We start from the raw sequence: 25,291 nt of genomic DNA, 5'->3' as shown, positions 1-25,291 counted from the left end.
AATAAAATTGCCTCTACCCAACAGTAACAGGCGTTGGGCCGGAAAGAAGACTCAAACGTAATCCTGAATTCTCCTTCAACCCAACTCCTCCTTTGCATGTAAAAATAAAAACCATGGCAAGGCGCTGCTATTTGCAGAGATCTAACAGGGTTGGAGAACCAAGAGATCTCCTGAACTCACATGATGAAAGTCAGCACGCCCACACTCCAGATGTCTGCCGGAGGACCTACCACATCCCCCTTCACCATCTCTGGAGCTGGAGGGAGGGGAGGGTGGGAGGAGATGGTGGGGAGAGAGCGGGGAGGAGAGGGAGGAGAGGGAGGGAGGGAGGAAGGATGGGAGGAAGATTAGAAGGGAGGGAGGATGGGAGGAAGGAAGCATTGGAGGAGGGAGAGGTAGGGAGAAAAGAAGGGAGGGGAGGAGATAGAAAGGAAGGAGATTAAGGGAGGGAGCAGAGGGTGGAATAGAGGAAGGATGGAAGGGAGGGGTGGAAGGGAGGATTGGAGGAGAGGGTAGGAAAAAGGGAGGGAGTATGGAATAGGGCGAGGAAGGAGGTGTGGGTTGGAATAGTGGAAGGGAGGGAGGAGGAATGGGTTGGGAAGGAGGGAGGAGGGAGGTTTAGTCAGAACGCAAACCAAAATCTTTAGGAACCAAAGCTCCCTGGGTTTATATTCTCACTTTATATTTTGGTGGTTTACCTTATTTGCCATATATGTGTGTAATGTCACCAGAGCCACTAAGCATATTCCCCGATGACATCCATGAAACCAAATTGAATGTCACAAAATTTAATTGGACAAATAAAATATAAAAACAGGGATAGCAATTTTGGTGCCGAGTCCCTCGCAATTAGTTTTCCAACCCTGACCCATAAACAGATCTAACGAATACATAATAATATTATGACTGCTGTGCTATAGACCACGCCGCATGTGTTGTGCCCTAAAATATAGTTATGCATTCAATCTAACCCGACAGAAAAGTTATGCGTTGTATTTCTGTATAAGTACTATTCTGCCCAGCAACATACCAAACAAAATCCTTACAATAAATCCATTTCAGATTCTGATTCTGATAAAAGCAGAGATGGCAAAGTATAGAAAAACAGGACCAATGCTGAGCCCACAGCCCCCTCGTATAGAAGGGCTTATCATTAGCACCAATAACACCAGCTAACTTATGGTACCACTCCGTCCATCCGTGAGAACCCTTACACATGTACTCCAGTGTGCCGATGGGGGGGCTGAACTGCTTGAGGAACAGGGGGTTGAAGCTCTGGGCGCTGCCGAAGTCGATGATCTTGATAACGTTCATGTAGGTGACTATGATGTTCTCCGGCTTGATGTCCAGGTGCAGGATGCGGCGCGTGTGCAAGTAGTCTAGCCCCTGCAAGATCTGGATGATGTAGGCCACCACGTCGTCTTCAGAGTAGCGGAACCTGTGGCACACCCACGGACACTTTTTACCCAGAGTATTTATAACAGAATATAATGTTTTTCCATTGATTACATTCTTTTTGGTGGGGATATTTTGGTCATTAATGATCTTGGATTTAGATATCTTGCTCAGGGAAAGCCACATGTTAATCCGGGATCTAGCAGTTCTACTTTGTTATGACAGAACTTCCAGACGCCAAAAACGGCAACGTGCAATTTGTTACGAGGATAATCGGCCCGAGTTGTTGAAGTTAAGTGGAGGGAATTAAGTTAATTAAGTTAAATTAAAATAATTATATTCCTACGGAGGACAGACCAAATGGTGTTGATTTAAAACAACTACAAACATTATTTTACAGTTTACTACGATTGGCTGTATTTCTTTGTCTATATTTCTGTTTCAATGTCCACAGTAACTTTGGGTGAAAGCTACTGAATGTCCCGATTCATCATCCCAGACACAGGTTGAACGTCCCCTACAGCCCTACCGGTCGATGAGGCTGTAGAGCAGCTCCTTGCCACTGCAGCACTCTGCGATGAGCACCAGGTAGCGCGGCGTGACATAGGCCTCGTGCAGGGCCATCACCTTCTCGTGGTGCAGGGACTTGAGGATGTCGTACTCCTGCAGCACCGATTGCTTGGTGTCCGCCTCGTACGGCACGATCTTGGCCATGAACAAGTTGCCAGTGGCGTTCTCCCGGCACTCGCGGATCACCCCAAAGCGGCCCCTGGGTGCGGTGATGAGAAGCAGCGGCAGGCTGATCAACCGAATACTTCGGATTTTGTGAGCGAAGAGATTGTTTCTTTGTGTTGTTTTATTCGCATACAAATACAGGTTAGTAGCAGGATTTCATTGGAACGTCTGATTCAGTTTGAATTTTGTAGCAGTATGATCTACTTAATTTGATGGTATTTTAGTTTTTCTTTTGTACAAATAAAGCAGAAAGGCAGTATATCAAAGCATTCCAAATTCTTATTATGAAAGGTATTTTTCTATGAAATGTTATATTCATTTTGAAATGGATGGAATCAACCTTGAAATGAACCTTTACATGAACTTATATGAATCAAATGTCAAATGCATTTTTAGTTTGACTCCAACTCCACCATTGTCCATCAACTTCTCCATACCTGGCCTTCTCATCCATGAACGTGTAGGGCTTCTGGGGCACTCCCTGGCGAAGAGGCCCCTCTCCGGGCCGTCCCAGGGGCGTCCTGCGTCCCGACGGGGTGGCTCGTCCAGAGGGGGTGACCCTGCCGGACGGGGGCCCGTGGGGGTCCACACCCCCCTGGGGGCCAGCCATGGGCGACAACCTTGACACCAGCACCACGGGTGGGGAGATGACCGGGGGTAGAGCAGGTGCGGCGGTGGAGGTGATGGTGATGGTGGTGATGGGGGTGGGGGTGGGGGTAGGGGAGATGGTCGTAACCGAGGTTACGGCCAGAGAGGTGGGGGGAGTGGCGCGATACATGGGCACAGAGGAGATGGGCTTCCCGATGGCGGGGGCGGGGGCGGGTGTGGATGAGGTGACACAAGGGGGCGGCGACATTGAGACGGGGCTCCTCGGTTTGGGCAGGACGATGGGGGGCGGAGCCAGCTTGGCCTTGGGGCCACCCATGTTGATGTTGAGGGTGGTCTTGGCTTTGACTGGGGGGCTGGGCTGGGCCACGGGGGCCGCAGTGACAGGGGTAGGGGTCGGACTGGGGGCAGGCGCTGGGCGGGTGGGTGCGCTGGGCGCGGGGGACACCGCTTTAGCCGCCGACACGACCACGGTGGGCGACGGGGTTGTCCTGGTGATGGGGGCGGGCCGGGCGGTGGGGGGCTTTGCCGTGGTGACGGTGGGGACGGTTGGGGCGGCGAGGGTGACTGTGGGGGTAGCGGTGGCGGTCTGGGTAGTGGTCACCATGGGTTTGCTCTGAGCCGGTTTGATGGGCGTCACGGTCATGGATGAAGTCATCACCACGGGAGGGGTGGCGGCCGGTGCCGTTTTGACCACCACGGGCGTGCTGCTGGTTTTGGGCGGTTCTGGATACACACGCAGAGAGAGACGGGATGTGTGACAGATTGTACAAATTTGATAAGACACAAGGGGCACACTCATTTACAACAGAGTGTGTTGCCTGTGCCATCATATGAACCCCTTACATTTAATACATGAAGGATGATCATGCTAATTATCGATCATCATCATCATTATCCTCGAGCATCACTTCTGTATGTATCCCACAAAGATTAGTTAGTACTTGTAGTAGGTGTTAATCCCCTAAGGACTTTGTTTGGTATGTTGACCAACAACCACCACATGGAAACGAGTGTGATAGATTGATTGTGTACTGAAGTAAGATGAGTACGGACCTGTTGGATCCAGACAAACTTGGTCAGAGAGGTTGCTGTACGGGCCCTGGCCTGCCTTGTTCACACACGCCACCCGGAAGCGGAAGGATAACCCTGCTGGCAGGTCAACCACGTTGAAGTAGCAGTCGGCCACCCCTGTAGCCACGATGAGCCACAAGCTTTCTCCTGGAGGAGGAGGGGGAGGAGAGGTGAATGGGGGAGAATAGGAGGAAGAAAGGAGTGGGGAGGGGGGAGGAGGAGGGTGGGGGGGTTGGCAAGAGGGTTGTGGGGGAGAAGGGTCATTAGGGGGATGGGAGGGAAATGAGGGATGAGAAGAGAGGAGGAGAGGAGAGGATTGGAGTGGAAAATAGGGGAGGAGAGGGAAGCAGAGGGAGATGGAGGAGAGGGAGAAGAAGAGGAAATGGGAAAGGATAAATGAGAAGATTAGAGCGATGAACAATTATAATGTGCATATCACTTTTAAGCTTCCTGGGTAACATTCAATAGCCTTGAACACAACAACGGAGACATAAAGCAATTTAACATGGGATTGCATACTTCTGAGAATGCAGAAGTATGCACACACAAAATTCATGTAAAATACTATTGGAGGGTGGACTCACTCTCTGCCTTCCTCTCCAGAGAGTAGGTACATGGAGCCAGGTTGTCTGAGGGCCTCCACACCACCAGAGCTGTGTCCTTGTATTTCTGGGGGATCTCAGGGGTCCCTGGGCGATTGGGAAGGCCTGCAACATACAGGTCATCAAAGAGTTAGAGAGGGAATACAGGAGGCGGACAATGGGTGGTATCCATACTTAGGACCTATGAAACTGCTCCAGGAGAACGTAGAATATGGAACGTAGAATATTTGTATTGAATGGAATTGCTGTGATCACACTTTATTTATAGAGTATGATGACATTTGTGTTACATTGTGGTTTGTTACAAAACTGTATCTGTTGTTGACTATAAAATGTCATCTGTAACTCGTCGCAAATGAAAACTACTCAGACTACTCTACTCTAAAGTGTTTTTGTAGATTAAGTAAAGGTGGTCTCACGGGCCAGGGAGATGGTGCAGGAGCTGAACACGGCGCCCAGAGGGTTGGTGGCCACACATTCGTACAGCCCCGCGTCCTTCTTGGTGGTCTGCATGATCATCAGGAGCTGCCGGCCGTCGGGGCAGGAGATCAGGTTCATCCGGGCGTCGATCTCCAGGGCCCTCTTATCTGGGGAGACATGACACCAGCTGGAGTTAATGTCGGATGATTGTTTCGGGAAACTTTCGTCCTTGGCTTGTTTTGTCAATGTGGATAAGGGATCGGAATCTGAGATTCATAATAGTAATTATCAGGGACCAATTATTAAACATGAGAATACCGCACAGTATTGTTCGAGTATTCTAATAGTAGTTCTAGTATTCGTTTTTTATTATTTGCAATATTGCTCACTTTCTATTGTTTGTCAACTGTGCTGTACTTACTAACTTACTTACTTATTTTTATTATACTTATTGCAAAGCATTAGATATAATAAAGCGAAATGGTAACATAAAAAAATATCCCCTGACCTTTGACCCAGGCGATGTGGGGGTGTGGGCTTCCTGCAGGCAGGCAGCTGAGAGTGACTGGGTCTCCCTCCAGCAGCACATGGTCTCTCAGCTTGATGTGGAACACTGGAGCAAAGTCTAGCGGACACAGGAAGTAGACACGACTTAAAGAGAGTCATAGCATGCAGATGGGGAATGGTTAGCATGCCGGTTCACTCAGCCCTGCACTATTATACTGTTTATTTAAGGCAGATAAAAATAGGCAAAAATATAATTATATATTATAGAGAGATGAGATACACTCAAAGAATTAATCAAAACATCTTGATACCAGAGTGTGAACTAAAAAGGACTGAGCAGAACAGTTTGCATACAGCATATGTTATTCTCATCATTGAAGATGTCATCAAATTATTAATTCAGAGCACTACTAAAGTTACACTAGCGTACCGGCTGCCAGCTTAGAGTACTGGCGTGTCCGTAGACCACTGCTGTCTCTGGTGATAGCGGTAGGAATGTCCGGCTGTGAAACGGTCTTGTCCCGTTTTCCTCTGGTCAGGCCCCAGCGATCCCAGCGCGACCTGCGCTCAACCTCTCCAACTGAAACACATAAAAAAGGTTAATCATCAAATAAAGAAGGATTTCAGAGATAAAAGGTATTTGTGTCAAAAAGGCATTTAGGTCTAGCCTGGCTCCGCCCGCCTAAGTACTTCCGCTCAATTAGAATTTCCCTTCAGCACTACGTCTGGGTCTACGGCATGTTAGTGGGTTTTCTCCGTCCAGATTTTCTGCGTCCATCAGCGAACAGAGGGAGTGGCTGAGAACAATGACGTTAAAGTCAGCTCTCGTTGTCGGACATCTTCACGCACAGTGTTTGGATTGTTTACAGCCTGCCTCGCAACGTGATTCTCGGCCAAAGGTTAGCAATTGGTTATGGCAGAACCAGAGTGGCACTGGGCAGATCCAATAGTTTTAAACTTCAACAGACACACGCCTTCAAGTGAGTTAATGTTTGTCAATTGAGTAGGTCCAGACTCTCTCTGCAAATTAAATTAAGTACGAGAGTCTGGTAGGACCAGGCTAATTTAGGTCAGCTCATGACTACAAAATAACATTATGATGATAAACGTCAAGTTATTTTTTTAGAACTGATACAAATCTTGTAAAGTAAAAATTTGAAGATGTTGAGAGCATGGTTTCAGCCTACCCTTGGACGTGTCCGACTTGAGGCTGGACATGGAGTCCAGGGACTCCGAAGAGGCTCCGTTACTGGTCTGAGCCGCCAGCTGGTTCGAAGGCACCACCACAGTCTTGACGCCGCGATTCTCAGAGGCTGCACGGCGAAGCATCGAAAAGATGGGCGTGCGCTTTTGCTCCTTCTCATCCGACACCTTCCGCTCCTCAGAGAAGCTGCGGATCCTGGTGGAGATGCCCGCCACTGTCGACTCGATCTTCCTGCGCATCGCCAGGACCGGAGATTCTTGGGGTTTCTTCACTTCCTTGTCCTCTGACTCAGGCTGCACGTCTTCAGCTCCACCGTCCATCCTCGACATCTCCACCTCCTTCTTCTCCTGAGAACCCTTTCGCCCCAGCGTCCACGACATTCTGCGCTTCGAAGCAGCTTGTTCTTCTTCCTTGGCCAGTTCTTCTTTGCGTTCGGCTGACGGCGTCCTCTTCAGACGCATGGAGAGCCTCTTCATGAAGCCCTGGTCCTTCTGAGCTTCACGGAGATCCAGGACAGACTTGGACTTCTCCTCAAGTCTCCTCGGTGCGAATTCCAGAGGACCGCCGACCGGACCCGGGCGGTAGATGTCTTCCCCCGTCTCCGTGGCATCTGGGGCCACCACTGGCGGTTTGTCTTCGTTCTTTGATCTAGTCAGGAATTTAAAGCTTCTCGTCAGTGACGACTCACGCTTTTTGAAGCGTGCCTCGAAGACTTCTTCAGATGTTATGTCCTGGAAGTCGTGTCCGGCGTTTAGTTCCCGTGTCAGAGACTCAGAGACAGCGCGGGGTGGACTGGGTTCTTTGGCGATCAGTTCGGGCGATGCAACTCGCGAATAGACAGCGGCGTGTTCATTGGATGAAACAATGATTGGCTTTGAGCGACCAGGGAAGGCAGAGGGTGTTTCAGTAGGGGGAGGTGCTTGTGATGGAGTAGGTGTAGGTACAGGTGACAGAGGAGACGGGGCAGTAGCAGCAGGTGGCTGAATAATTTGGGTTGACGTTGGGATAGTTGACGATCCTTGAGCGGCGATTGGAGTAGAGGGGTTCGACGAATAGGATGCATTTTCAGGTGTAATTGCGGGTACCATGATGGTCTGCATGATGCTAGCATATGCCGACCTCCTTCCGTCTGGAAGAACAACCACAGCAGGAGGTGTAGGTGCTGGAAGTTGGGCGACAACACTTCCGGGAACCCTTGAATGGTCGTGTGTAGGTGTCACAATAACTGCGTTTGTGGGGATGAGCGTATCAGAGGATTTATCAGGCATATTCACTTTGTTTTCTTCTTCTTCCATTTCTTCATTCCCTTTGTCCTTCTCCTCTGGAACATTAACAGTCTTCTTCTCCACTTCCCCTATTATCTCTTCTTTTTCTTCTTCTACCATTTCCTCTTCTATCACAGAGCTTTGGGCCATGGGAGGAGGAGGAAGTGGTGTCGGCTCCCTCTGCCCTGTGTACTCTGTTTCCATCATCTGGTCTTCTGATATGCTCATGTCCTTCTCTGAGAAACCACTCGTGCTTGATCTCTCGTCAAAATTACTATCTGTCGTCAAACCGTCCGTCTTCTCACTCATAGCCTCGTCCAGTTTCGCATCTCTCTCCATCAAGGACTCCACACTCTCTGCTTTCGTAGGACTCTCCTGCACAACCAACTCTGGGGTCTGTGGCCTGGGTGAAGGGTTTCTGGGCGTCACCGGACGGGAGTCCAGCTTCGGCTGCTCAGTGAGCGAGGACATGGACATGGCCTCCTTGAGTTTCCTCTGCTCTACCTGGGCCAAGGGGATCTCCAGAGGCGCTCCGGAGCGGCGGTGCAGGGGGATCGGCTCAGTGTCACCCTGACTAAATGAAGCGCTTTTGCGGAGCAGTTTTGGCTTCGGAGCCTCCTCCCTCGGGGAGCACTCACTGGATACCGCCCGGATCAAGGGAGGCGGCCCCAAGCGCGGGCCGCGAGCGAAGCCCTCTGACGTTTCCAATGTCTCAAACAGAGGCCCCCGCAGCCCGCTCAGCTTCTTGTCCCCGGCGCCCCCTCGAAGCAGCCGCTGCCTCATCTGCTCAAGTTTCATGGCGTAGTCCTCCTGGCTCATGTGGGCGCCGCCCGGGCTTGCGCTCCTCCTCGGCAGCTCCATGGACACAGCCTTCTTGAGGATTCTCCTTCCCTCCTCCGGTGGGGTCTCCCCGGCTTGTCCTTCCTCGGGTGTGATGCGTAGCAGCAGGGCACTGTCGGCCGAGCCACCCCGCCGGAGCTCCCCCCGTCTGCGGCCGCTGTCCGGTTTGTCCGACTCCACACTGGAGCCCCGGCGCAGGGGTCTCCGGGACTGCTCGGACCGCTGCGGCAGCTCGGCCGGCGGCTCATCGTCCGAGGAGCTCTTGTCGTTCTCCTGCTTGGACCGCTTGCGTAGGCGACCCTTGCTGCCGGCAAAGACTTCGACACAGTCTTTCTCCGCAACGCCGGATTCCGACTCCATGGGCTGCTCATTGGCGGTGGCAGAAGACCAGTCGGTGGCACCGTTGTGCTTCCCGTTGTCCTGCTCAGCTCCCTGGATCTCGTTGAGGGAAACCCTGGAGCCGGAGAACTCCATGTGGAGCGGCATCGGGATGAAGGGCGGCTCGTCAATGTCCTCGTCGGAGTCGGAGGAGGACGATGGCAGAGGGGAGCCCTCCTTGAGGTTCCTGGGAACCGCGATGGAGATGTGACTGGTGGAGTCGTTCAACAGCTCCGGGATGGACCTCATGACCATCTTGGATTTGTAGGTGATTAGCGATCGCTGAAAGGTGACATGACATCATCAGAATTTTTAACTAGAAATATACATTTATAGGTACATATGCTCTAGGATATTCTCGATGTAAGAGAAAAATTTGACATCGTACCTGCCATTTTCTTCGAAATACAAACTTCTTCAGGGAGTCTGTGCTCAAAGCCTTTCCCTTGCTAAGTGTCTACACAAAAACAACAAAGTCATTAAACTACAAAAATAAACTCCCAGTACTCCCAGAATTTTTTACAGATCCTAAGGTGGCTCACCTTAAACCAGGGGTGGCGGAGGCATTCCTGAGTATCAGGCCTCCTACAAAAAAATTATAATAATTATGTGAGGATATATTGCATACATTGGGAGCAGAATAGTATAGTGGAAAGTGTTTTTGACTCTCAGCTAAAAGGTTCAAGGTGTAGACATCCTTGAGATAGATACCTTACCCTGTTAATTAATTACAAAATAATATATATTCAAGTAACTTTTTAAAGAGGCATCTGTTTAATACATATTAAGACAGAATGCCCCATTTAGATCCATCTCGATAATGAAATATAGAATTAAAAACCTTTTCCAGTAAGTTCTGTGAATGGTATTCTAAACTTGAATTAGATTATTGCTCACAGGTGGTCTGCGACCAGCAGCTTAATGATGAAGCCCTTGGCCTCCTTGGCCTCAGCAAACATGTTCTCCTGGAAGGCCACGTTGTAGTTCCTGATGTTAAGCACCGAGCTGCGGTCGTTCTCCCCGGCGAACGGAGAAACCCCCGTCAGGCTGAAAGCACACACACACACACACACACACACACACACACACACACACACACACACACACACACACACACACACACACACACACACACACACACACACACACACACACACACACACAAACACACACATTGAGCTCCACTCACTGATTACCAATAACGTATTCTTGCAATCAATTGTTCAAAGCATTATAATTGTATTTAATTATAAGAGTTGCTAGATTATTACTGTTATTGTTACTGCTCTTTTTTGTTTGACTCACTTTACAACTCTCTAATCCTGCCTACAGCACCTTTCACAACTGCTACCATTGTTAAAATCATATTCTGGCCAGCATATATTTATATTGAAATTGCTATTTCTGATCTGATTGCTTTCGATTTAAATAAATGAACCTACCACAAATATGCAAGGACTCCGATTGGCCTGGAAGAAAAAAAATAAACAGAGAGGAATGGTTTTATGAAAGGGCAATGTCTTTGCAATTTATACATTCTTCAATTTAATTACTGGGGCAAATTCTGAAATGTAAGGACCGTACCAGATATCGGTTGCCTTGGAGACGGGGGACTGGTTGACGATCTCTGGCCCTACGAACTCGGGGGTGCCGTACTTGCAGTACTGGGCCTCGCCGGGCGTGAGCTCCAGCGCGTTCCCGAAGTCACAGAGCCGGATCTGATCGCTGTGGGCGTCGCTCATCAGGATGTTGTCGGGCTGGGAGAGAAGCAGGGGGAAATATATGATGTATTGAGATTGCGACTGTGAAGATATCCATTTATACATTGTAAAAGAAGACCACATTTTGGTATTATTGAAAAAAAAAAATGCACGGTGATTATCTGTCAAGATGTCGCTCTTTGTTGATTTAAATACTTAAAAATGATGACATTATATAAAGATGCGTAGAGAAAATGTTACATAGTGCATGTTTTAATAATGTTACCCATTTCAAATTTGTTTTATATTTATTTGCTTACAGGTTAGGGCTATCCTGCCCCAGGGGTCACATCCACATCAGCAACACATCAGACCAAATATATCTGGGACTCAGTTTCCAGGAGGCTTCCTATAACTGCCATACCTTTGCAGGAAGCCTCCATGTTAAGAACTGACTTTGCATAGTGTGGTGGCCCAGCCGCTGAGTAGGGCCCCACATGGCCACGTGGTGGCCACAAAGGCAAAGGCAGCCAAGGGGTGTGGTGTTGGATGGGAGGTACTACTCTAAAAGCTGTATCATAGAGACCCCGCCCCACTCAGGTGTCTCAGCTTACCACTCACTGGTGTGCTGAGTTAGCCTTGCAATCAGGAGGCCTTTTAACCCCACCAGGACAAGCTGAAGACAGACTGGCTGGAGGAGCGCGTGGACTCCAGACACACACTAGGCCAGTCTCGTGGTAAGAGCCCTGTGGCCAACCCTCTTGACCCAACTGGTTCAGGTTCAGGTTACTTTATTTGTAGGTAAACTTGTTTCGCAGTTTAAAAGTGAGCCTCCGTTACATAGTTTGACATCACATACACACAAACACAAGTGGGACAGTTACATAGGTAAAAACAATTAAAGTGCTTCAGTGCTAATGAAATTGGACACTTCAAACTGTCCAACATAATTCAGATATAGTAAAAACCCCATAAAATGATCTAAAAATCAACAAATAAATAATCATTCACGCAAATAAATGTTGTGCAAATGTAGCAGTTTCACTGAACCCTTATAGTGAAATTACGTCCAAGTGGACCGAAGGACTGTTGTTTACACAGATCTTTGATCTGTGTAAATTGTGTCGTGCTGATATGAAAGAGAAGGCCTTCAGCTGGAGAGGAACCCCCAAAACTCCCAAGAGCCGTACCAGGGCGAAGAGGTCAGTGGCAGGGACCACAGACCCCACTAAGCTTGGCCTCCCTCCCTCTCTCTGCCCCCCATAACAGGAAGAGCCAGACAGAGCACCCTAACATCAACTGCCGACCTGGTGAAGATTTGAGTTGCCTTTTTCCCCCCTCCCTTTTCCCCGCACCGTTTGATTTCACCGCAAACCCTGTTTCTGTTCAGATTGGTTACCCCACTGTTGAGCATCACAGACCAGGCGCCCACAATAGGTGCCAATGCAAAAAAGTCCCACTGGGCGCACATCCATTTACTGTGGGCTAAGACAGGGTAAATGTGTGTTTAGAACCAAGCTGGGTGAATAAACCTTGATAACTATGCCTCTTCTCTTTGTTTACATTTGCATTCATGCACTTTAATATACTGTGATTTAAAGACTCGTATAATTTTTTTATTTGCCCTATTTTTTATATTTGTTCTTACTTTAGCATTTACTTTAGCGTCTATTTCTGTTTTCATAGATACATTTTTTTTATTGTATTGCATCTTATCCTGTGTTTTCCACTGCTGCTGGGCTGTTGTAACAAAGGAAATTCCCCTCTGGGGGATTTATATAATTATCTTATGAGGCCCGTATGTGTAGCACCTTGATGTCCAGGTGGATGATGTTCTGCTGGTGAAGGTAGTCCAGTCCCTCCAGCAGCTGCCTCATACAGGAGCGCACCTGGAGGCGAACAGACAGTAAAGTACAGTGTTACCTCAAAAGCTTTTTTTTACATGACATTTTATGTTCAATTTTTAATCACACAAAACCAACTCACGTCAGACTCCGTGATAATAGATTTCTTGACAAATCTCTCGAGCAGCTCCTCGTGACATCTTTATTAGATGGATTAAGGCACAGTCACATTTGATTATATTTGACTAGAGTAAAGGGGTGTAGAATAGATCAGACTCCACAAGACTACACTAGATCAGTGCGGTGGATGGATTTTAGGTATATCATGTAATATACATCATCACATTTTATCAAATCAATTACATTTGATTTATTTCATTTTATTATATGATAAACATTCGTGTTTTATAGTTTATCACACACAAACACAAAAAAAACGAATAGTTAAAGGGAAAGAGCAAATTTCTTAAACCTGCAATATGTATGTTTTCCCATTAGCAGTCTCTAGTGGCTTGAGTTGTAACTACAGTAACAGCTTTATAATTGTCACACGGAGGTGGATCAGGGGGGTTAAAATCGAGCAGGAAGGATACATCTCAGTGACGATGATGACAGCATTCTTCTTCTCGAAGGCGTCGTGGAAGTACAGGATCCTCTCGTGGTCGAGTCTGGCCAGCAGGTTCATCTCCCTCAGCGCGGACGCCTTCCGCTTGGCGCGGGCCGAGATAAACTTGGCGGCATACTCCGTCTTGCCTACCTTCAGGACCACGCGCTTCACATAGGAGAACGCACCTCTGGCAGCGAGGGAGGTGTGGTAGAAGCGGTGTTAAGGATATGGGCATATCTATATCCAGCATTAGCCTCACATAGCTCCAAGAACAACCTAGTGTTGCCTTAGCATGTCTCCTGTTTGTTAGTTTAGTTTATCCTGAAATAGCTTATGGTCCCTACCAAATGAAAACAATATATTTCGGAGGAAAAGAGAATGGAAGGATCATTCTTAATTTTCGCATGATTAAACTCAAACCTACCTTCCAATTTCCTTGTGGATTTCGTAGTAATCGGTCATTCTGCGCATCTTTCGCAAAATGGTCTTTTCGTCTTCTATGGGATTCTCTTTCCTTTTAGCTGGTAAAGAAAATATTAAATTTTTTAAAAAAGAAAAATCTAAAAACTGCAATTTAATACCATTCTTTCACATTCTAACTGAGGGGAAATGTACCAGTTAACTAACTAGTTTTGTTATTTGATAGGTTTTTTTTGTATCAGTTCTAACTTGTTTCCTGCATGAATTAGTATTCAAATATGATTTGACACTTCTGTCAAATACAGTAGGCCTATGTGGCATAACCATCCTTAGAAGCTTGTAAGGATATTGTTGGAACAGGGTGGGCGTTTGGTGATTCACCTTCTTCGGCTATTCTGGGATATTCTTTTCATGGACAAAACCTATAGGTATGCCTTCTTCAATCTTAAGTTACGTCAAAATGTCAGTAATTCAAATAATCCAGATGTAGACAAGTTAAGTATGATTTTGTTCTTTTTTTTTTTGGTTGTCTTTGTCATCAAATGCATACGAGGAAATCAGGACAAAGTCGTTTCTAAGCACAAGAGCTGAAAACAATTGTTGAGGTATTCTCACACCAGCGATGACGTTGGACACCCCACTCACATCTTAGATCAGACTACTAACCAACAAATACACGTGGATGGAGACCCACACACAGACAAACACACAGACACACACACACACACACACACACACACACACACAGACACACACACACAGACACAGACACAGACACAGACACAGACACAAACACAGACACAGACACACACACACACACACACACACACACACACACACACACACACACACACACACACACACATTCTTTACCTGCGTGCACCGTCAGTTCAGCCTTGCAGGTGACGGATCCCGCCAGGTTCCTGGCTGTGCATGTGTACACCCCAGAGTCCTCTCGGCGCGTGTTTAGGATCACCAAGGAACACTCATTGTCGTCGTACACAAATGTGTAATGGCTGCTCTCGGCCAGCAGGACGTCATTCTGAAATGACAATGTCAACTTTAGCGCTTGTGTGATCTACCGGTCAAAACGGTCAAACGGTAACGTCAAAAACCATACCGTAGCGCAAATTCACATCGGTGAAAGTCCCACCCACTGGCACTGATCTGTAATGTGCTTGTAGTTTTTTAGAGCACCCCCCCTCTTACGCTTCCTGCTTTAAATGACGCAATCATTGTCATTTAAAGCAGGAAATTAGCGGTAGATACGTCTCTCCCGTCTCAGGGGAAAATGAGGGAATGATGCAAGACCATTCAAAAATATGACTGGGTTTCTAACGATACAAAGCTAAATTCAAATGGGTGATGTGTCCCTTTAACTTATCCTGTAACCTTTATATATGTATACTACTACATTGTGTAGTAGTGTGATTAGCCGTTAAAAGGCGTTTAGAAAATCGGAAAACGGCTCGTAACGGATAATCACACTATCACAGTGTACTTATACATAAATATTAGTTTATTACTTGCTTTATCTAGTCTTAACTAGAACAGCTTGCTATCATTGTATTACAATGAACACAGAAGGAATAACACAGAGAATGTAGTCACCTTGAACCAGAGGATGTCTGGGACCGGCTTCCCCTCCACCACCACGCCGAACTGGGGGGTCTCTCCCACGCACACGTCCAGATCCTCCATGATGGTCTCAAAGGTCGGGGCCGCTACACAATGAAACAAAAAATAAACCATCAAAACACTATTTACACAGTTGGATTTTACACTTTGATAATGATAGCCTTAGGGGTACCTTTTGTCAGAGAACAGAATAGAATAGAATAGAATATAAATTGGGGATCAAACCAGGTACCTTTCAGCTGGGAGCTGAACCCCCTAGCCAGCACAATACCCTCCCCTCCCACACATTTACTGTTGTCAAAAAGCTCCAGACCTAACAAGTGCTTGTACATACCTGCATCTTTTCTACACATATGGAGGACATATCAGAACCACACTGTACTAGAATTGTTGCAGTGCTTTGTTTTCAGATTCAGATTCAGATGCAGAGTTTATCTTATTACATCTTAGTAAAAGTAAAAGTACTAAAAGAGTGAAATTCTTAGGCTTGGTTCCTCAACAGTCCCATGGCAGTTTTGCATCTAAATCAATTCCTACACATGACACACACAACATGGCTAACGGTGTCTGCCGCTAGACTCGGGCTACGCCTTAACTCACCGGCCATCTCCACGGGGAAGGTGCAGGTGTCGTTGCCGTGTTTGTTGGACGCCACAAAGGACATGGGGCCCACGTCAGAGCTCTTCACCTTCAGCAGCTTCAGCGTGTGCTGGTCGTCGTCAGGCATCCCCATCTCATACACACCAGGCTTACTGGATAGAACCACGCCTTTCCTGGATGTGGGGAATATAGGTTAAAGTATACTTATATATAATTATACATACATACATACATACATACATACATACATACATACATACATACATACATACATACATACATACATACATACATACATACATACATACATACATACAAAGATACATAATATGCATCAAAAAATAAATACATAAATACACACAAAATACATAAGACAACACATACATAATCAAATACACATATATACATATATATATATATATATATATATATATATATATATATATATACATATCATATATATTCACTGTTTACCTGCACAGCAACATTGATATGGTTTCAAAGTCAGTCGACGTCATGTAAATCAAACTAAATATCTATGGATGAACGGAATTATGAATTAATTAACCAATGGACCATGAATAAAAAATAAACAATCAAGAGAATAAACCTGCACTACGTAAGTTCTAACGTTAGCAGGTTCTAGTGGACTGAGTCAGCTACAGTTGTAGATAGAGTTACAGCTACAGTTATAGCTAAAGTTATAGCAATATCCTTTTCAAAGGGTGGCGGGTATAATCTATAGAGAAAATTGCATGGATGGATCTCGATATGTGTGAAATGAATCAAGTATTTAGAAGGACTACGTGTAATAACCAGAAATGCCCTCTCGTTACTGACCCCTTTTGGCAGCAAGAGAACTGCAGCCTGCTCGAGCTCATGCATGGAGATCACCGGAGTGCGAGCTCCGTGGCCGGAGACAATAACAATCATAAACTGTTAGTTACTGATTGATAATTCATAAATAGACGATGGGAGAAGCCTGAGTTGATATAAAACACAAAAAAATTACAAATCAGTTTTGAGAGAAGGAACTGATATTTCTGGCAATACACTTGCTTACACGTCCCTTCCTTCCTTTTTTTCCCTGGCAAATCCAGCCTGATTCTATTATAATAGAAATCAGCCACAGGCTGTTCTACGCAACCGATAGAGTCGGGAAGGTCTCATTTTCATATTGAAATTAAAACATGTTCATATATCGGCCATTTAAAGCGATGTACAAGTGCTACACGTAGTCCTTTTAATGAGGTACATTGCTGCACTAGAAAATTACATAGTTAGGGTTAGCTCAGGCTCATAGTTCAGTCATCATAAACAGCTGAACAAACAAATTGAGAAATTTATGAGCGATAGTTTATTAAAGGGGATATTTTATGAAAACAACACTTTTCCGGGGATTTGGGGTGTTGTTTTGGGTCTCTGATGCTCCCACACGCACACATCTTTGAAAAAGGTCCGCTTTTCATTTTTTGAGTGAGATATGTATTCCTGAAAGTACCCCGCCTACAGTCACCAAGTTAGGGTGCACTCACACTAGGCCATCTAGCCGTGGCCGTGGCCGTTTTCACACCTAACCGTGCTCAAATCTGCCAGTATGAGTGTGGCCAGTCGGGCCAGGCCAGGCCAACTTAGCCACTTGGGAGAGGTGTGCTGCTACGGTACGGGCCGCCACGGTACAGATGCTAATGAGCCGACACGCACGTACGCACGGCTACGCAACCTGAGCTGGATGACGTATAGTCCATGCGACGACCATGGACATAATAAAGACGACGAGCCTTCTTTCCCATTAAACGGTAAACATGGCGTCAAGTGGTTCAACTGTTGGTTCACGTTGGTCCCATAGAGAAGTCGAGTGTCTGTCAAAGTGCGAACTGTGTTCTCTGTGTTGTTATCCATTTTTGTTAAAACTCTGACTGGCGGCAGACTTTATTATGGTCCATGCAGCGGACGCTTGGTGATGACGTGTTACGACGTGATGCCGTATGACCAAGAGCCTACCGTGGCCAGGCCACAGTTCCGACGGCCAACGGCCACGGCCAGATTGCCTAGTGTGAGTGCAGGCCAGAGAAAAATGGGGCCAGTTGAGCACGGTTAGGTGTGAAAACGGCCAACGGCCACGGCCAGATGGCCTAGTGTGAGTGCACCCTTAGTTTCAGCACCCCCTCCTACGTAGGAAGGGGGCACATTTGAATATCACCTCCCACTTCCCCACCCCCCTCCAATCAGAGAATAGCTAAGATTTTGTGGACCTGGGGACGAGCGCTGGGCGGAGATGTTTGCGCATTTCGGAAGCAGGGATATTCCATACAAAAATAGATGTCTTATTTGTCAGTTTGCCATGTAACTGACTGGCAGGGAGTCCGGCGGAGCCCCCGCCAGCAGCTCCGGCGGGGTGAGCTCGACGGCAGCCCGGCAGCTCAGCTCCGGGAGTACAATCCCTTTCTCCACCGGAGCTGCCGGCAGTCCGGAGGAGGAGACATGGAGGAGAAAGGGATTGTACTCCCGGAGCTGAGCTGCCGGACTGCCGCTGAGCTCCCCCTGCCTGAGCTGCTGGACAGGCGCCGAAGCTTTGGCGGTCCGGCAGCTCAACTCCGGGAGTACAATCCCTTTCTCCTCTGTGTCGCGGTTCAATATGGACTTCAGAGAGTCAAGGCCAAAGTTCCTTTCCCCCAATTCTTCTGAACCATAGCCGAGATAACCCCCACATGTGGCAGTACCAGTGACGTCAGACGCAGTCTTTATGATTCATAATATCATCCGAGGCGCACATAGCTTTTGGCCTTGATATTAGATGTTATATTATAAAAATACCCATATATTACATGATATTATTATTATATCATACTATATAGATATAAAGCTCCAGTATTCCGTAAACGGCAACAATCCCTTCTCCTCCATGCTGTGGTTCACTCTGACAGCTCATTGGTCAATGAGCAGCAGCTCATTTTGCATTAAAGCTACAGACACCAGAAACAGCATTCTGCATTCTGGGACTGAACAGAGGGGAATAGCGGGAGGTGAGATTTATTTTCCTAAAAGCTATTTCCAGCAAACGGCTTCAAAAACAAGTTTTCTGAAACTCATAGACTATGTTTACTTGTTGGGAAAACAACATAATATGTCTCCTTTAAGAATGTTTAATAATGATTATGAAGACACAGTCATTAATTAAATCAATAATTTGGATGAATGAACAAAGTCAATTAATGCAATCATTTCAGTCAAAGAAATGAAGAAACCTTTAGTTATTAAGAGCTGAACAAATGAAGGAATCAACAAGGCAAATGATTCAATGAAAAAAATTACTGAAGGAAGGAATCAAACGCTGAAGCACCTCTGCCAGATGACGACGGCGTTGACATGGTTGAGCGTGACTGTGATGGCGACCGCCTGGTTCTCCATCACAAACACCACGTCTGGCTTGTCCGTTATTACCGGACACTCCTGGAGGTAGGGACCTGTGAAACATTAACATACACTTCATCCTAAGCTTCTCCCGTACCAGTTTAAATCAACATAGGTGGGAAAACTACTGCCCGCGGGCCACACAGGCATTGCTGAATTTTTTTTCATTCATTTTTTTTCATTATTATGCTTCATGACAGAGTGAGATAGAAAGGAAGGTAATCAGCAAAAAAAAAATGTTCGTCAATTCACGATTCAAGACGTCAGAATGAAAGCCGGTTCTCTACTGGCATGCAAACTAGTAAAGGCAAGCAAGCCTTTCTCTGAAGAGAAGAAGAGAATTTGCAGGAATGCATGATGGAGACAGCAAGTCTTTTATGTCCAGAAAACAAAAGCAAATTTGAGTAACTCGCCACAAAGAACTTATTGATGAAGACTTGGCCAATAGGTTAAGTAAAAAAAAGTAAAGCAAGAAAGCTTAACTTTTTTTCATTATCCCAGGACGAAAGTACAAATATAAAAGACAATGCACATACTATACTATAAACCCGAAGCTCACCGGAAACATTTACCAGAAACACATGTTTACGGAACCAGGGGCGTTTCTATGTTTCATAAACATCCGGTGCCTTGCCCAGAGGGAAAAGGAAAATGGCCAAAAAAATTGTATGCTTTATTGTGCATGTAACATTTTTTATAAAGCTTTACCTAAATAAACAAAATACACAGTTTATTATAGCTTTAAATAGCTACCTGACTGCTGTGCTGCTTATCCCCAAACATCTAAAGTTCCATTCAAGTTATTTCTGAGTAAAATGAATACAAGTGAGACAGACCTTACATATATATATATATATATATATATATATATATGTATTATATATATATAGATATTTATATAGGACTAGGCTACATTATTTTGAGATGTCCCTGGAATCCCCATTTTTCTTTCTAAATAACTAACTACAATTATTGACCAGAATCATTTCATCACTTCTAGACTGGATTGAATTGATGCATTCCATAGTTACCAGTAAATATACCAATAAATATTGAAAAAGAATATTATTATTGTTCCTCATCCTCATCCTCATCCTCATCCGCTTATCCGGGGTCGGGTCGCGGGGGGAGCAGCTCAAGCAGGGGGCCCCAGACTTCCCTTTCCCGGGCCACATTGACCAGCTCTGACGGGGGGATCCCGAGGCGTTCCCAGGCTAGTGTTGAGATATAATCTCTCCACCTAGTCCTGGGTCTTCCCCGAGGTCTCCTCCCCACTGGACGTGCCTGAAACACCTCCCAAGGAAGGCGCCCAGTGGGCATCCTTACCAGATGCCCGAACCACCTCAGCTGACTCCTTTCTAAGTAAAGGAGCAGCGGCTCTAATCCGAGTTCCTCACGGATGGCTGAGCTTCTCACCCTATCCCTAAGGGAGACGCCAGCCACCCTTCTGAGAAAACTCATCTCGGCCGCTTGTACCCGCGATCTCGTCCTTTCGGTCATCACCCAGCCCTCATGACCATAGGTGAGGATAGGAACGAAGATCGACCGGTAGATCGAGAGCTTTGCCTTGCGGCTCAGCTCTCTTTTCGTTACAACGGTGCGGTAAAGCGAACGCAATACCGCCCCCGCTGCTCCGATTCTCCGGCCAATCTCACGCTCCATAGTACCCTCACTCGCGAACAAGACCCCGAGGTACTTGAACTCCTTCACTTGGGCTAAGGACTCATTTCCTACCCGGAGTAAGCAATCCACCGGTTTCCTGCTAAGAGTCATGGCCTCAGATTTAGCGGTGCTGATCCTCATCCCAGCCGATTCACACTCGGCCGCCAGCCGATCCAGTGAGTGCTGAAGGTCACAGGCCGATGATCCAATGAGGACCACATCATCTGCAAAAAGCAATGACGAGATCCTCAGACCACCGAACTGCAACCCCTCCCCACCACGACTACGCCTCGATATCCTGTCCATGTATATCACAAACAGGATTGGTGACAAGGCGCAGCCCTGGCGGAGACCAGCACCCACTGAGAACGAAACTGACTGGCTGCCGAGAACACAAACACAGCTCTCGCTTTGGGAGTACAAAGATTGGATGGCCCTGAGGATAGACCCCCTTACCCCATACTCCCGCAGCACCTCCCACAGTTTCTCCCGGGGGACCCGGTCATACGCCTTCTCCAGATCCACAAAACACATGTAGACCGGATGGGCATACTCCCAGGCCCCCTCCAGGATCCTTGCGAGAGTGAAGAGCTGGTCCGTAGTTCCACGTCCGGGGCGAAAACCGCATTGTTCCTCTTCAATCTGAGGTTCGACGATCGGCCGAACCCTCCTTTCCAGCACCTTGGAGTAGACTTTACCAGGGAGGCTGAGAAGTGTGATACCCCGGTAATTGGCACACACTCTCTGGTCCCCCTTTTTGAACACGGGAACCACCACCCCGGTTTGCCACTCCTTTGGCACTGTACCCGACTCCCACGCGATGTTGAATAGGCGTGTTAACCATGACAGCCCCTCAACACCCAGAGCCTTTAGCATTTCTGGCTGGATCTCATCAATCCCTGGGGCTTTGCCACTGCGGAGATGTTTGACTACCTCAGTGACCTCCACCAGGGAAATTGACGACGAAACACCATCAACCTCGAGCTCTGCCTCCAACATAGAGGGCGTGTTATTCGGATTCAGGAGTTCCTCAAAGTGTTCCTTCCAACGTCCGACGACCTCCTCAGTTGAGGTCAACAGAGTCCCATCCTTACTGTACACAGCTTGGATGGTTCCCCGTTTCCCCCTCCTGAGGTGCCGGATAGTCTTCCAGAAACACTTTGGTGCCGACCGAAAGTCCTTCTCCATGGCCTCTCCGAACTTCTCCCACACCCGCTGCTTAGCCTCCGACACAGCAGCCGCTGCAGCCCTTCGAGCCTGTCGGTACCCTGCAACCGAGTCAGGAGTCCTCCAGGATATCATATCCCGGAAGGCCTCCTTCTTCAGTCGGACGGCTTCCCTGACCACCGTAGTCCACCACGGTGTCCGAGGGTTACCGCCCCTTGAGGAGCCTAAGACCCTGAGGCCACAGCTAGCCACCGCAGCTTCAGCAATGGAGGCTTTGAACACCGCCCACTCCGGCTCAATGCCCCCAACCTCCACAGGAATGCCAGAAAAGCTCCGCCGGAGGTGTGAGTTGAAGATACCTAGGACGGGGGCCTCCTCCAGACGTTCCCAGTTCACCCGCACTACTCGTTTGGGCTTACCAGGTCTATCCGGAAATTTCCCCCATTCCCTGATCCAACTCACAACCAGATGGTGGTCGGTTGACAGTTCCGCCCCTCTCTTTACCCGAGTGTCCAAAACATGCGGCCTCAGATCAGATGACACGATCACGAAATCGATCATCGATCTTCGGCCTAGGGTACTCTGGTACCAGGTACACTTATGAGCACCCTTATGTTCGAACATGGTGTTTGTTATGGATAATCCATGACTAGCACAGAAGTCCAATAACAAACGACCGCTCGGGTTTAGATCAGGGAGGCTGTTCCTCCCCACCACGCCTCTCCAGGTGTCTCCATCGTTGCCCACGTGGGCGTTGAAGTCTCCCAGCAGAACTACGGAGTCCCCTACTGGAGCCCCATACAGGACTCCATTCAGGGTCTCCAACAAGGCTGAGTACTCTGAGCTGCTGTTTGGTGCATACGCACAAACAACAGTCAGAGTTTTCCCCCCTACAACCCTTAGGCGCAGGGAGGCGACCCTCTCGTCTACCGGGGTAAACTCCAACACCGCGGCGCTCAGCCGGGGATTTATGAGTATCCCCACACCCGCCCGGCGCCTCACGCCCTTGGCAACTCCGGAGAAGAATAGAGTCCAACCCTTATCCAGGAGTACGGTACCAGAGCTGAGACTGTGCGTGGAGGTAAGCCCCACCAGATCTAACTGATAGCGCTCCACCTCCCTCACAAGCTCCGGTTCCTTTCCCCACAGCGAGGTGACGTTCCACGTCCCCAGAGCCAGCTTCTGCCGCCCGGGTCTGGTCCGTCGAGACCCCTGACCTTCGCTGCCACCCATGTGGCTGCGCACCCGACCCCAACGGGTCTTCCCACAGGTGGTGGGCCCATGGGATGAAGAGAGGGGGGGTGCCACGTAGTTTGTTCGGGCTGTGCCCGACCGGGCTCCGTGGCAAACCCGGCCACCAGGCGCTCGCCATCGAGCCCTCCGTCTGGGCCTGGCTCCAGACGGGGGCCCCGGGCTTCCTCCGGGCCGGGTCACATCTCCTCTTTTTTCGTTATTCATTGGAGTTTTATGAACCATTCTTAGTCTGGCCCCTCACCTGAGACCACTCTGCCATGAGAGACCCTACCAGGAGCACAAGGCTCCAGACAACACAGCTCTCAGGTTCACAGGGACACGCAAACCTCTCCACCACGATAAGGTGACGGTTCCAGGACATTATTATTGTTATTATTTTTTTATTTATTTTTTCGGGGCTAATCAAATAATATCCGGGGCTTTACCCCCGAATAAAGCAGCCTAGTGACGCCACTGCTAGGAACCTTTAACAGAAACTCATGTTTACCAGAACCTACCAGAAACAAACAGTTTACCAGAAACATTTACCATAAACAAACTGTTAACCAAGAACCTGTACCATAAACAAACTATTTACCAGAAGCCTTAACCATACACACAATGTTTACCAGAACCTACCATAAACACACTGTTAACCAGGACCAACCAGAAACACACTGTTTACCAGAAACCTGTACCATAAACACACTGTTTACCAGAAACATTTACCAGAAACACACTGTTTACCAGAAAGCCCGCACCATAAACGCAATGTCTAGCAGAAACATTGACCATAAACACAATTTACCAGAAGCCTAACTTTACTTTGAACTAGGTCAATAAATGTAATCAGAAAAAAATGAAAGAGAGCTTCTCATTTATTTTGTCACAGTGACGTTTCTTCTCCGTTTTATATGACCTGGCCATACATAGACTTTGAACGCAACCATTAACATGACACTACTATAATAACCCTTACATAGACTATACAAGTCAATAATAAAGCCATTATCTGCGTACCTCTGTCCAGCAGCTGCAGGGGCTCGGTGGCAGCGGAGGGCTTGCTGAAGGCCTTGGAGGTGATGGTGAGCACCCTGAAGGTGTAGCGGACGCCCTTGGAGAGGGTGGTGATGGTGTAGCCGGTCTCCTTCAGGCTGGAGGCTATTATGGTCCACTGGATGGATCCCAGCGCCTGCTGCTGGATGGCGTACATCAGGGAGCCCGCCTCTGGAACACATCACGTTTATATTCAATACAACTGGGTTTGTATCATGTACTTCATGTAGTTTAGAGGGATTACAGAGGAAAACATACAATAAAACTATGAATAACATGATGTTGCTGAATTTCCCATCTGGAATAAATAAAGAAAATCGTTTCTTATATTGAATTCTAATTTGAGGATTGAAATGTAACAGAAATTGCTTTACCAAATGTTGTAATATTTCTGTAAAATTCAGCTGAAGTAGATGTAGAAAGAATATAAAATAACTAGAAAAATGCATTTCCTGCAGAAAATGCGGTGAGTGCTGTAGTACAAAGTGAGGTTGAAAATATTGTTTAATAAAGCCACATAGATTAAGACATAAAGAAACGTTAAATGGATTAAATCAAGTGAAGGGATTTGAACAAAAGTTCAAAAGTCTAAATGGAGTAAACAATGTAAAAATGCACACAATTTAAGAAAAAGTAAATGATTCTGTCTGAATGAAAAGCGCAAAGCATTGCTAACAATGCAGAAATGTACAAGGTCAAACGATTGCCCTGCAGTGGTGTGTGTGTGTGTGTGTGTGTGTGTGTTGTGGCATCCCGCCACGTGGTCCTCGGCCTGGACGGGCCCGGGGTACCGTAGAGGACGGGGTGTACCACCCCCACCCACCAGCCGGCGAGAGAGAGCAGCCCTTTCGGCACCCCAATCAGGGTGATTGGGGGACACCTGGCCGGTGGCAGAGGAGATATAAAAGGGCTGACACTTGGACA

General features: G+C 47.3%; 1 protein-coding gene across 2 annotated transcripts in view; it reads right to left on the bottom strand.

Moving 5' to 3' along the window:
* Positions 1-25,291, bottom strand: part of spegb (striated muscle enriched protein kinase b) — a 57,099-nt gene that overhangs the window by 3,315 nt on the left and 28,493 nt on the right. For both annotated transcript variants that reach the window (XM_060039423.1, XM_060039424.1), the window contains 24 exons: positions 24,332-24,538; positions 19,179-19,302; positions 15,836-16,008; positions 15,209-15,321; positions 14,471-14,639; positions 13,602-13,698; positions 13,164-13,364; positions 12,713-12,770; positions 12,538-12,615; positions 10,611-10,783; positions 10,469-10,495; positions 9,924-10,073; positions 9,569-9,611; positions 9,415-9,483; positions 6,527-9,308; positions 5,770-5,919; positions 5,341-5,457; positions 4,832-4,999; positions 4,395-4,517; positions 3,793-3,957; positions 2,568-3,462; positions 1,925-2,164; positions 1,215-1,438; positions 181-256 (listed from right to left, as the gene is read on the bottom strand). In XM_060039423.1, coding sequence (XP_059895406.1) covers positions 181-256; positions 1,215-1,438; positions 1,925-2,164; positions 2,568-3,462; positions 3,793-3,957; positions 4,395-4,517; positions 4,832-4,999; positions 5,341-5,457; positions 5,770-5,919; positions 6,527-9,308; positions 9,415-9,483; positions 9,569-9,611; positions 9,924-10,073; positions 10,469-10,495; positions 10,611-10,783; positions 12,538-12,615; positions 12,713-12,770; positions 13,164-13,364; positions 13,602-13,698; positions 14,471-14,639; positions 15,209-15,321; positions 15,836-16,008; positions 19,179-19,302; positions 24,332-24,538 — 6,622 coding nt within the window. The remainder of the gene's footprint in view (positions 1-180; positions 257-1,214; positions 1,439-1,924; positions 2,165-2,567; positions 3,463-3,792; positions 3,958-4,394; positions 4,518-4,831; positions 5,000-5,340; positions 5,458-5,769; positions 5,920-6,526; positions 9,309-9,414; positions 9,484-9,568; positions 9,612-9,923; positions 10,074-10,468; positions 10,496-10,610; positions 10,784-12,537; positions 12,616-12,712; positions 12,771-13,163; positions 13,365-13,601; positions 13,699-14,470; positions 14,640-15,208; positions 15,322-15,835; positions 16,009-19,178; positions 19,303-24,331; positions 24,539-25,291) is intronic.

The sequence above is a fragment of the Gadus macrocephalus genome, chromosome 20, assembly GCF_031168955.1.
Source record: "Gadus macrocephalus chromosome 20, ASM3116895v1".
NCBI lineage: Eukaryota > Metazoa > Chordata > Actinopteri > Gadiformes > Gadidae > Gadus > Gadus macrocephalus.
Note: the sequence above shows the minus strand (reverse complement) of the source record. Positions and strands in the feature narration are given on the sequence as shown.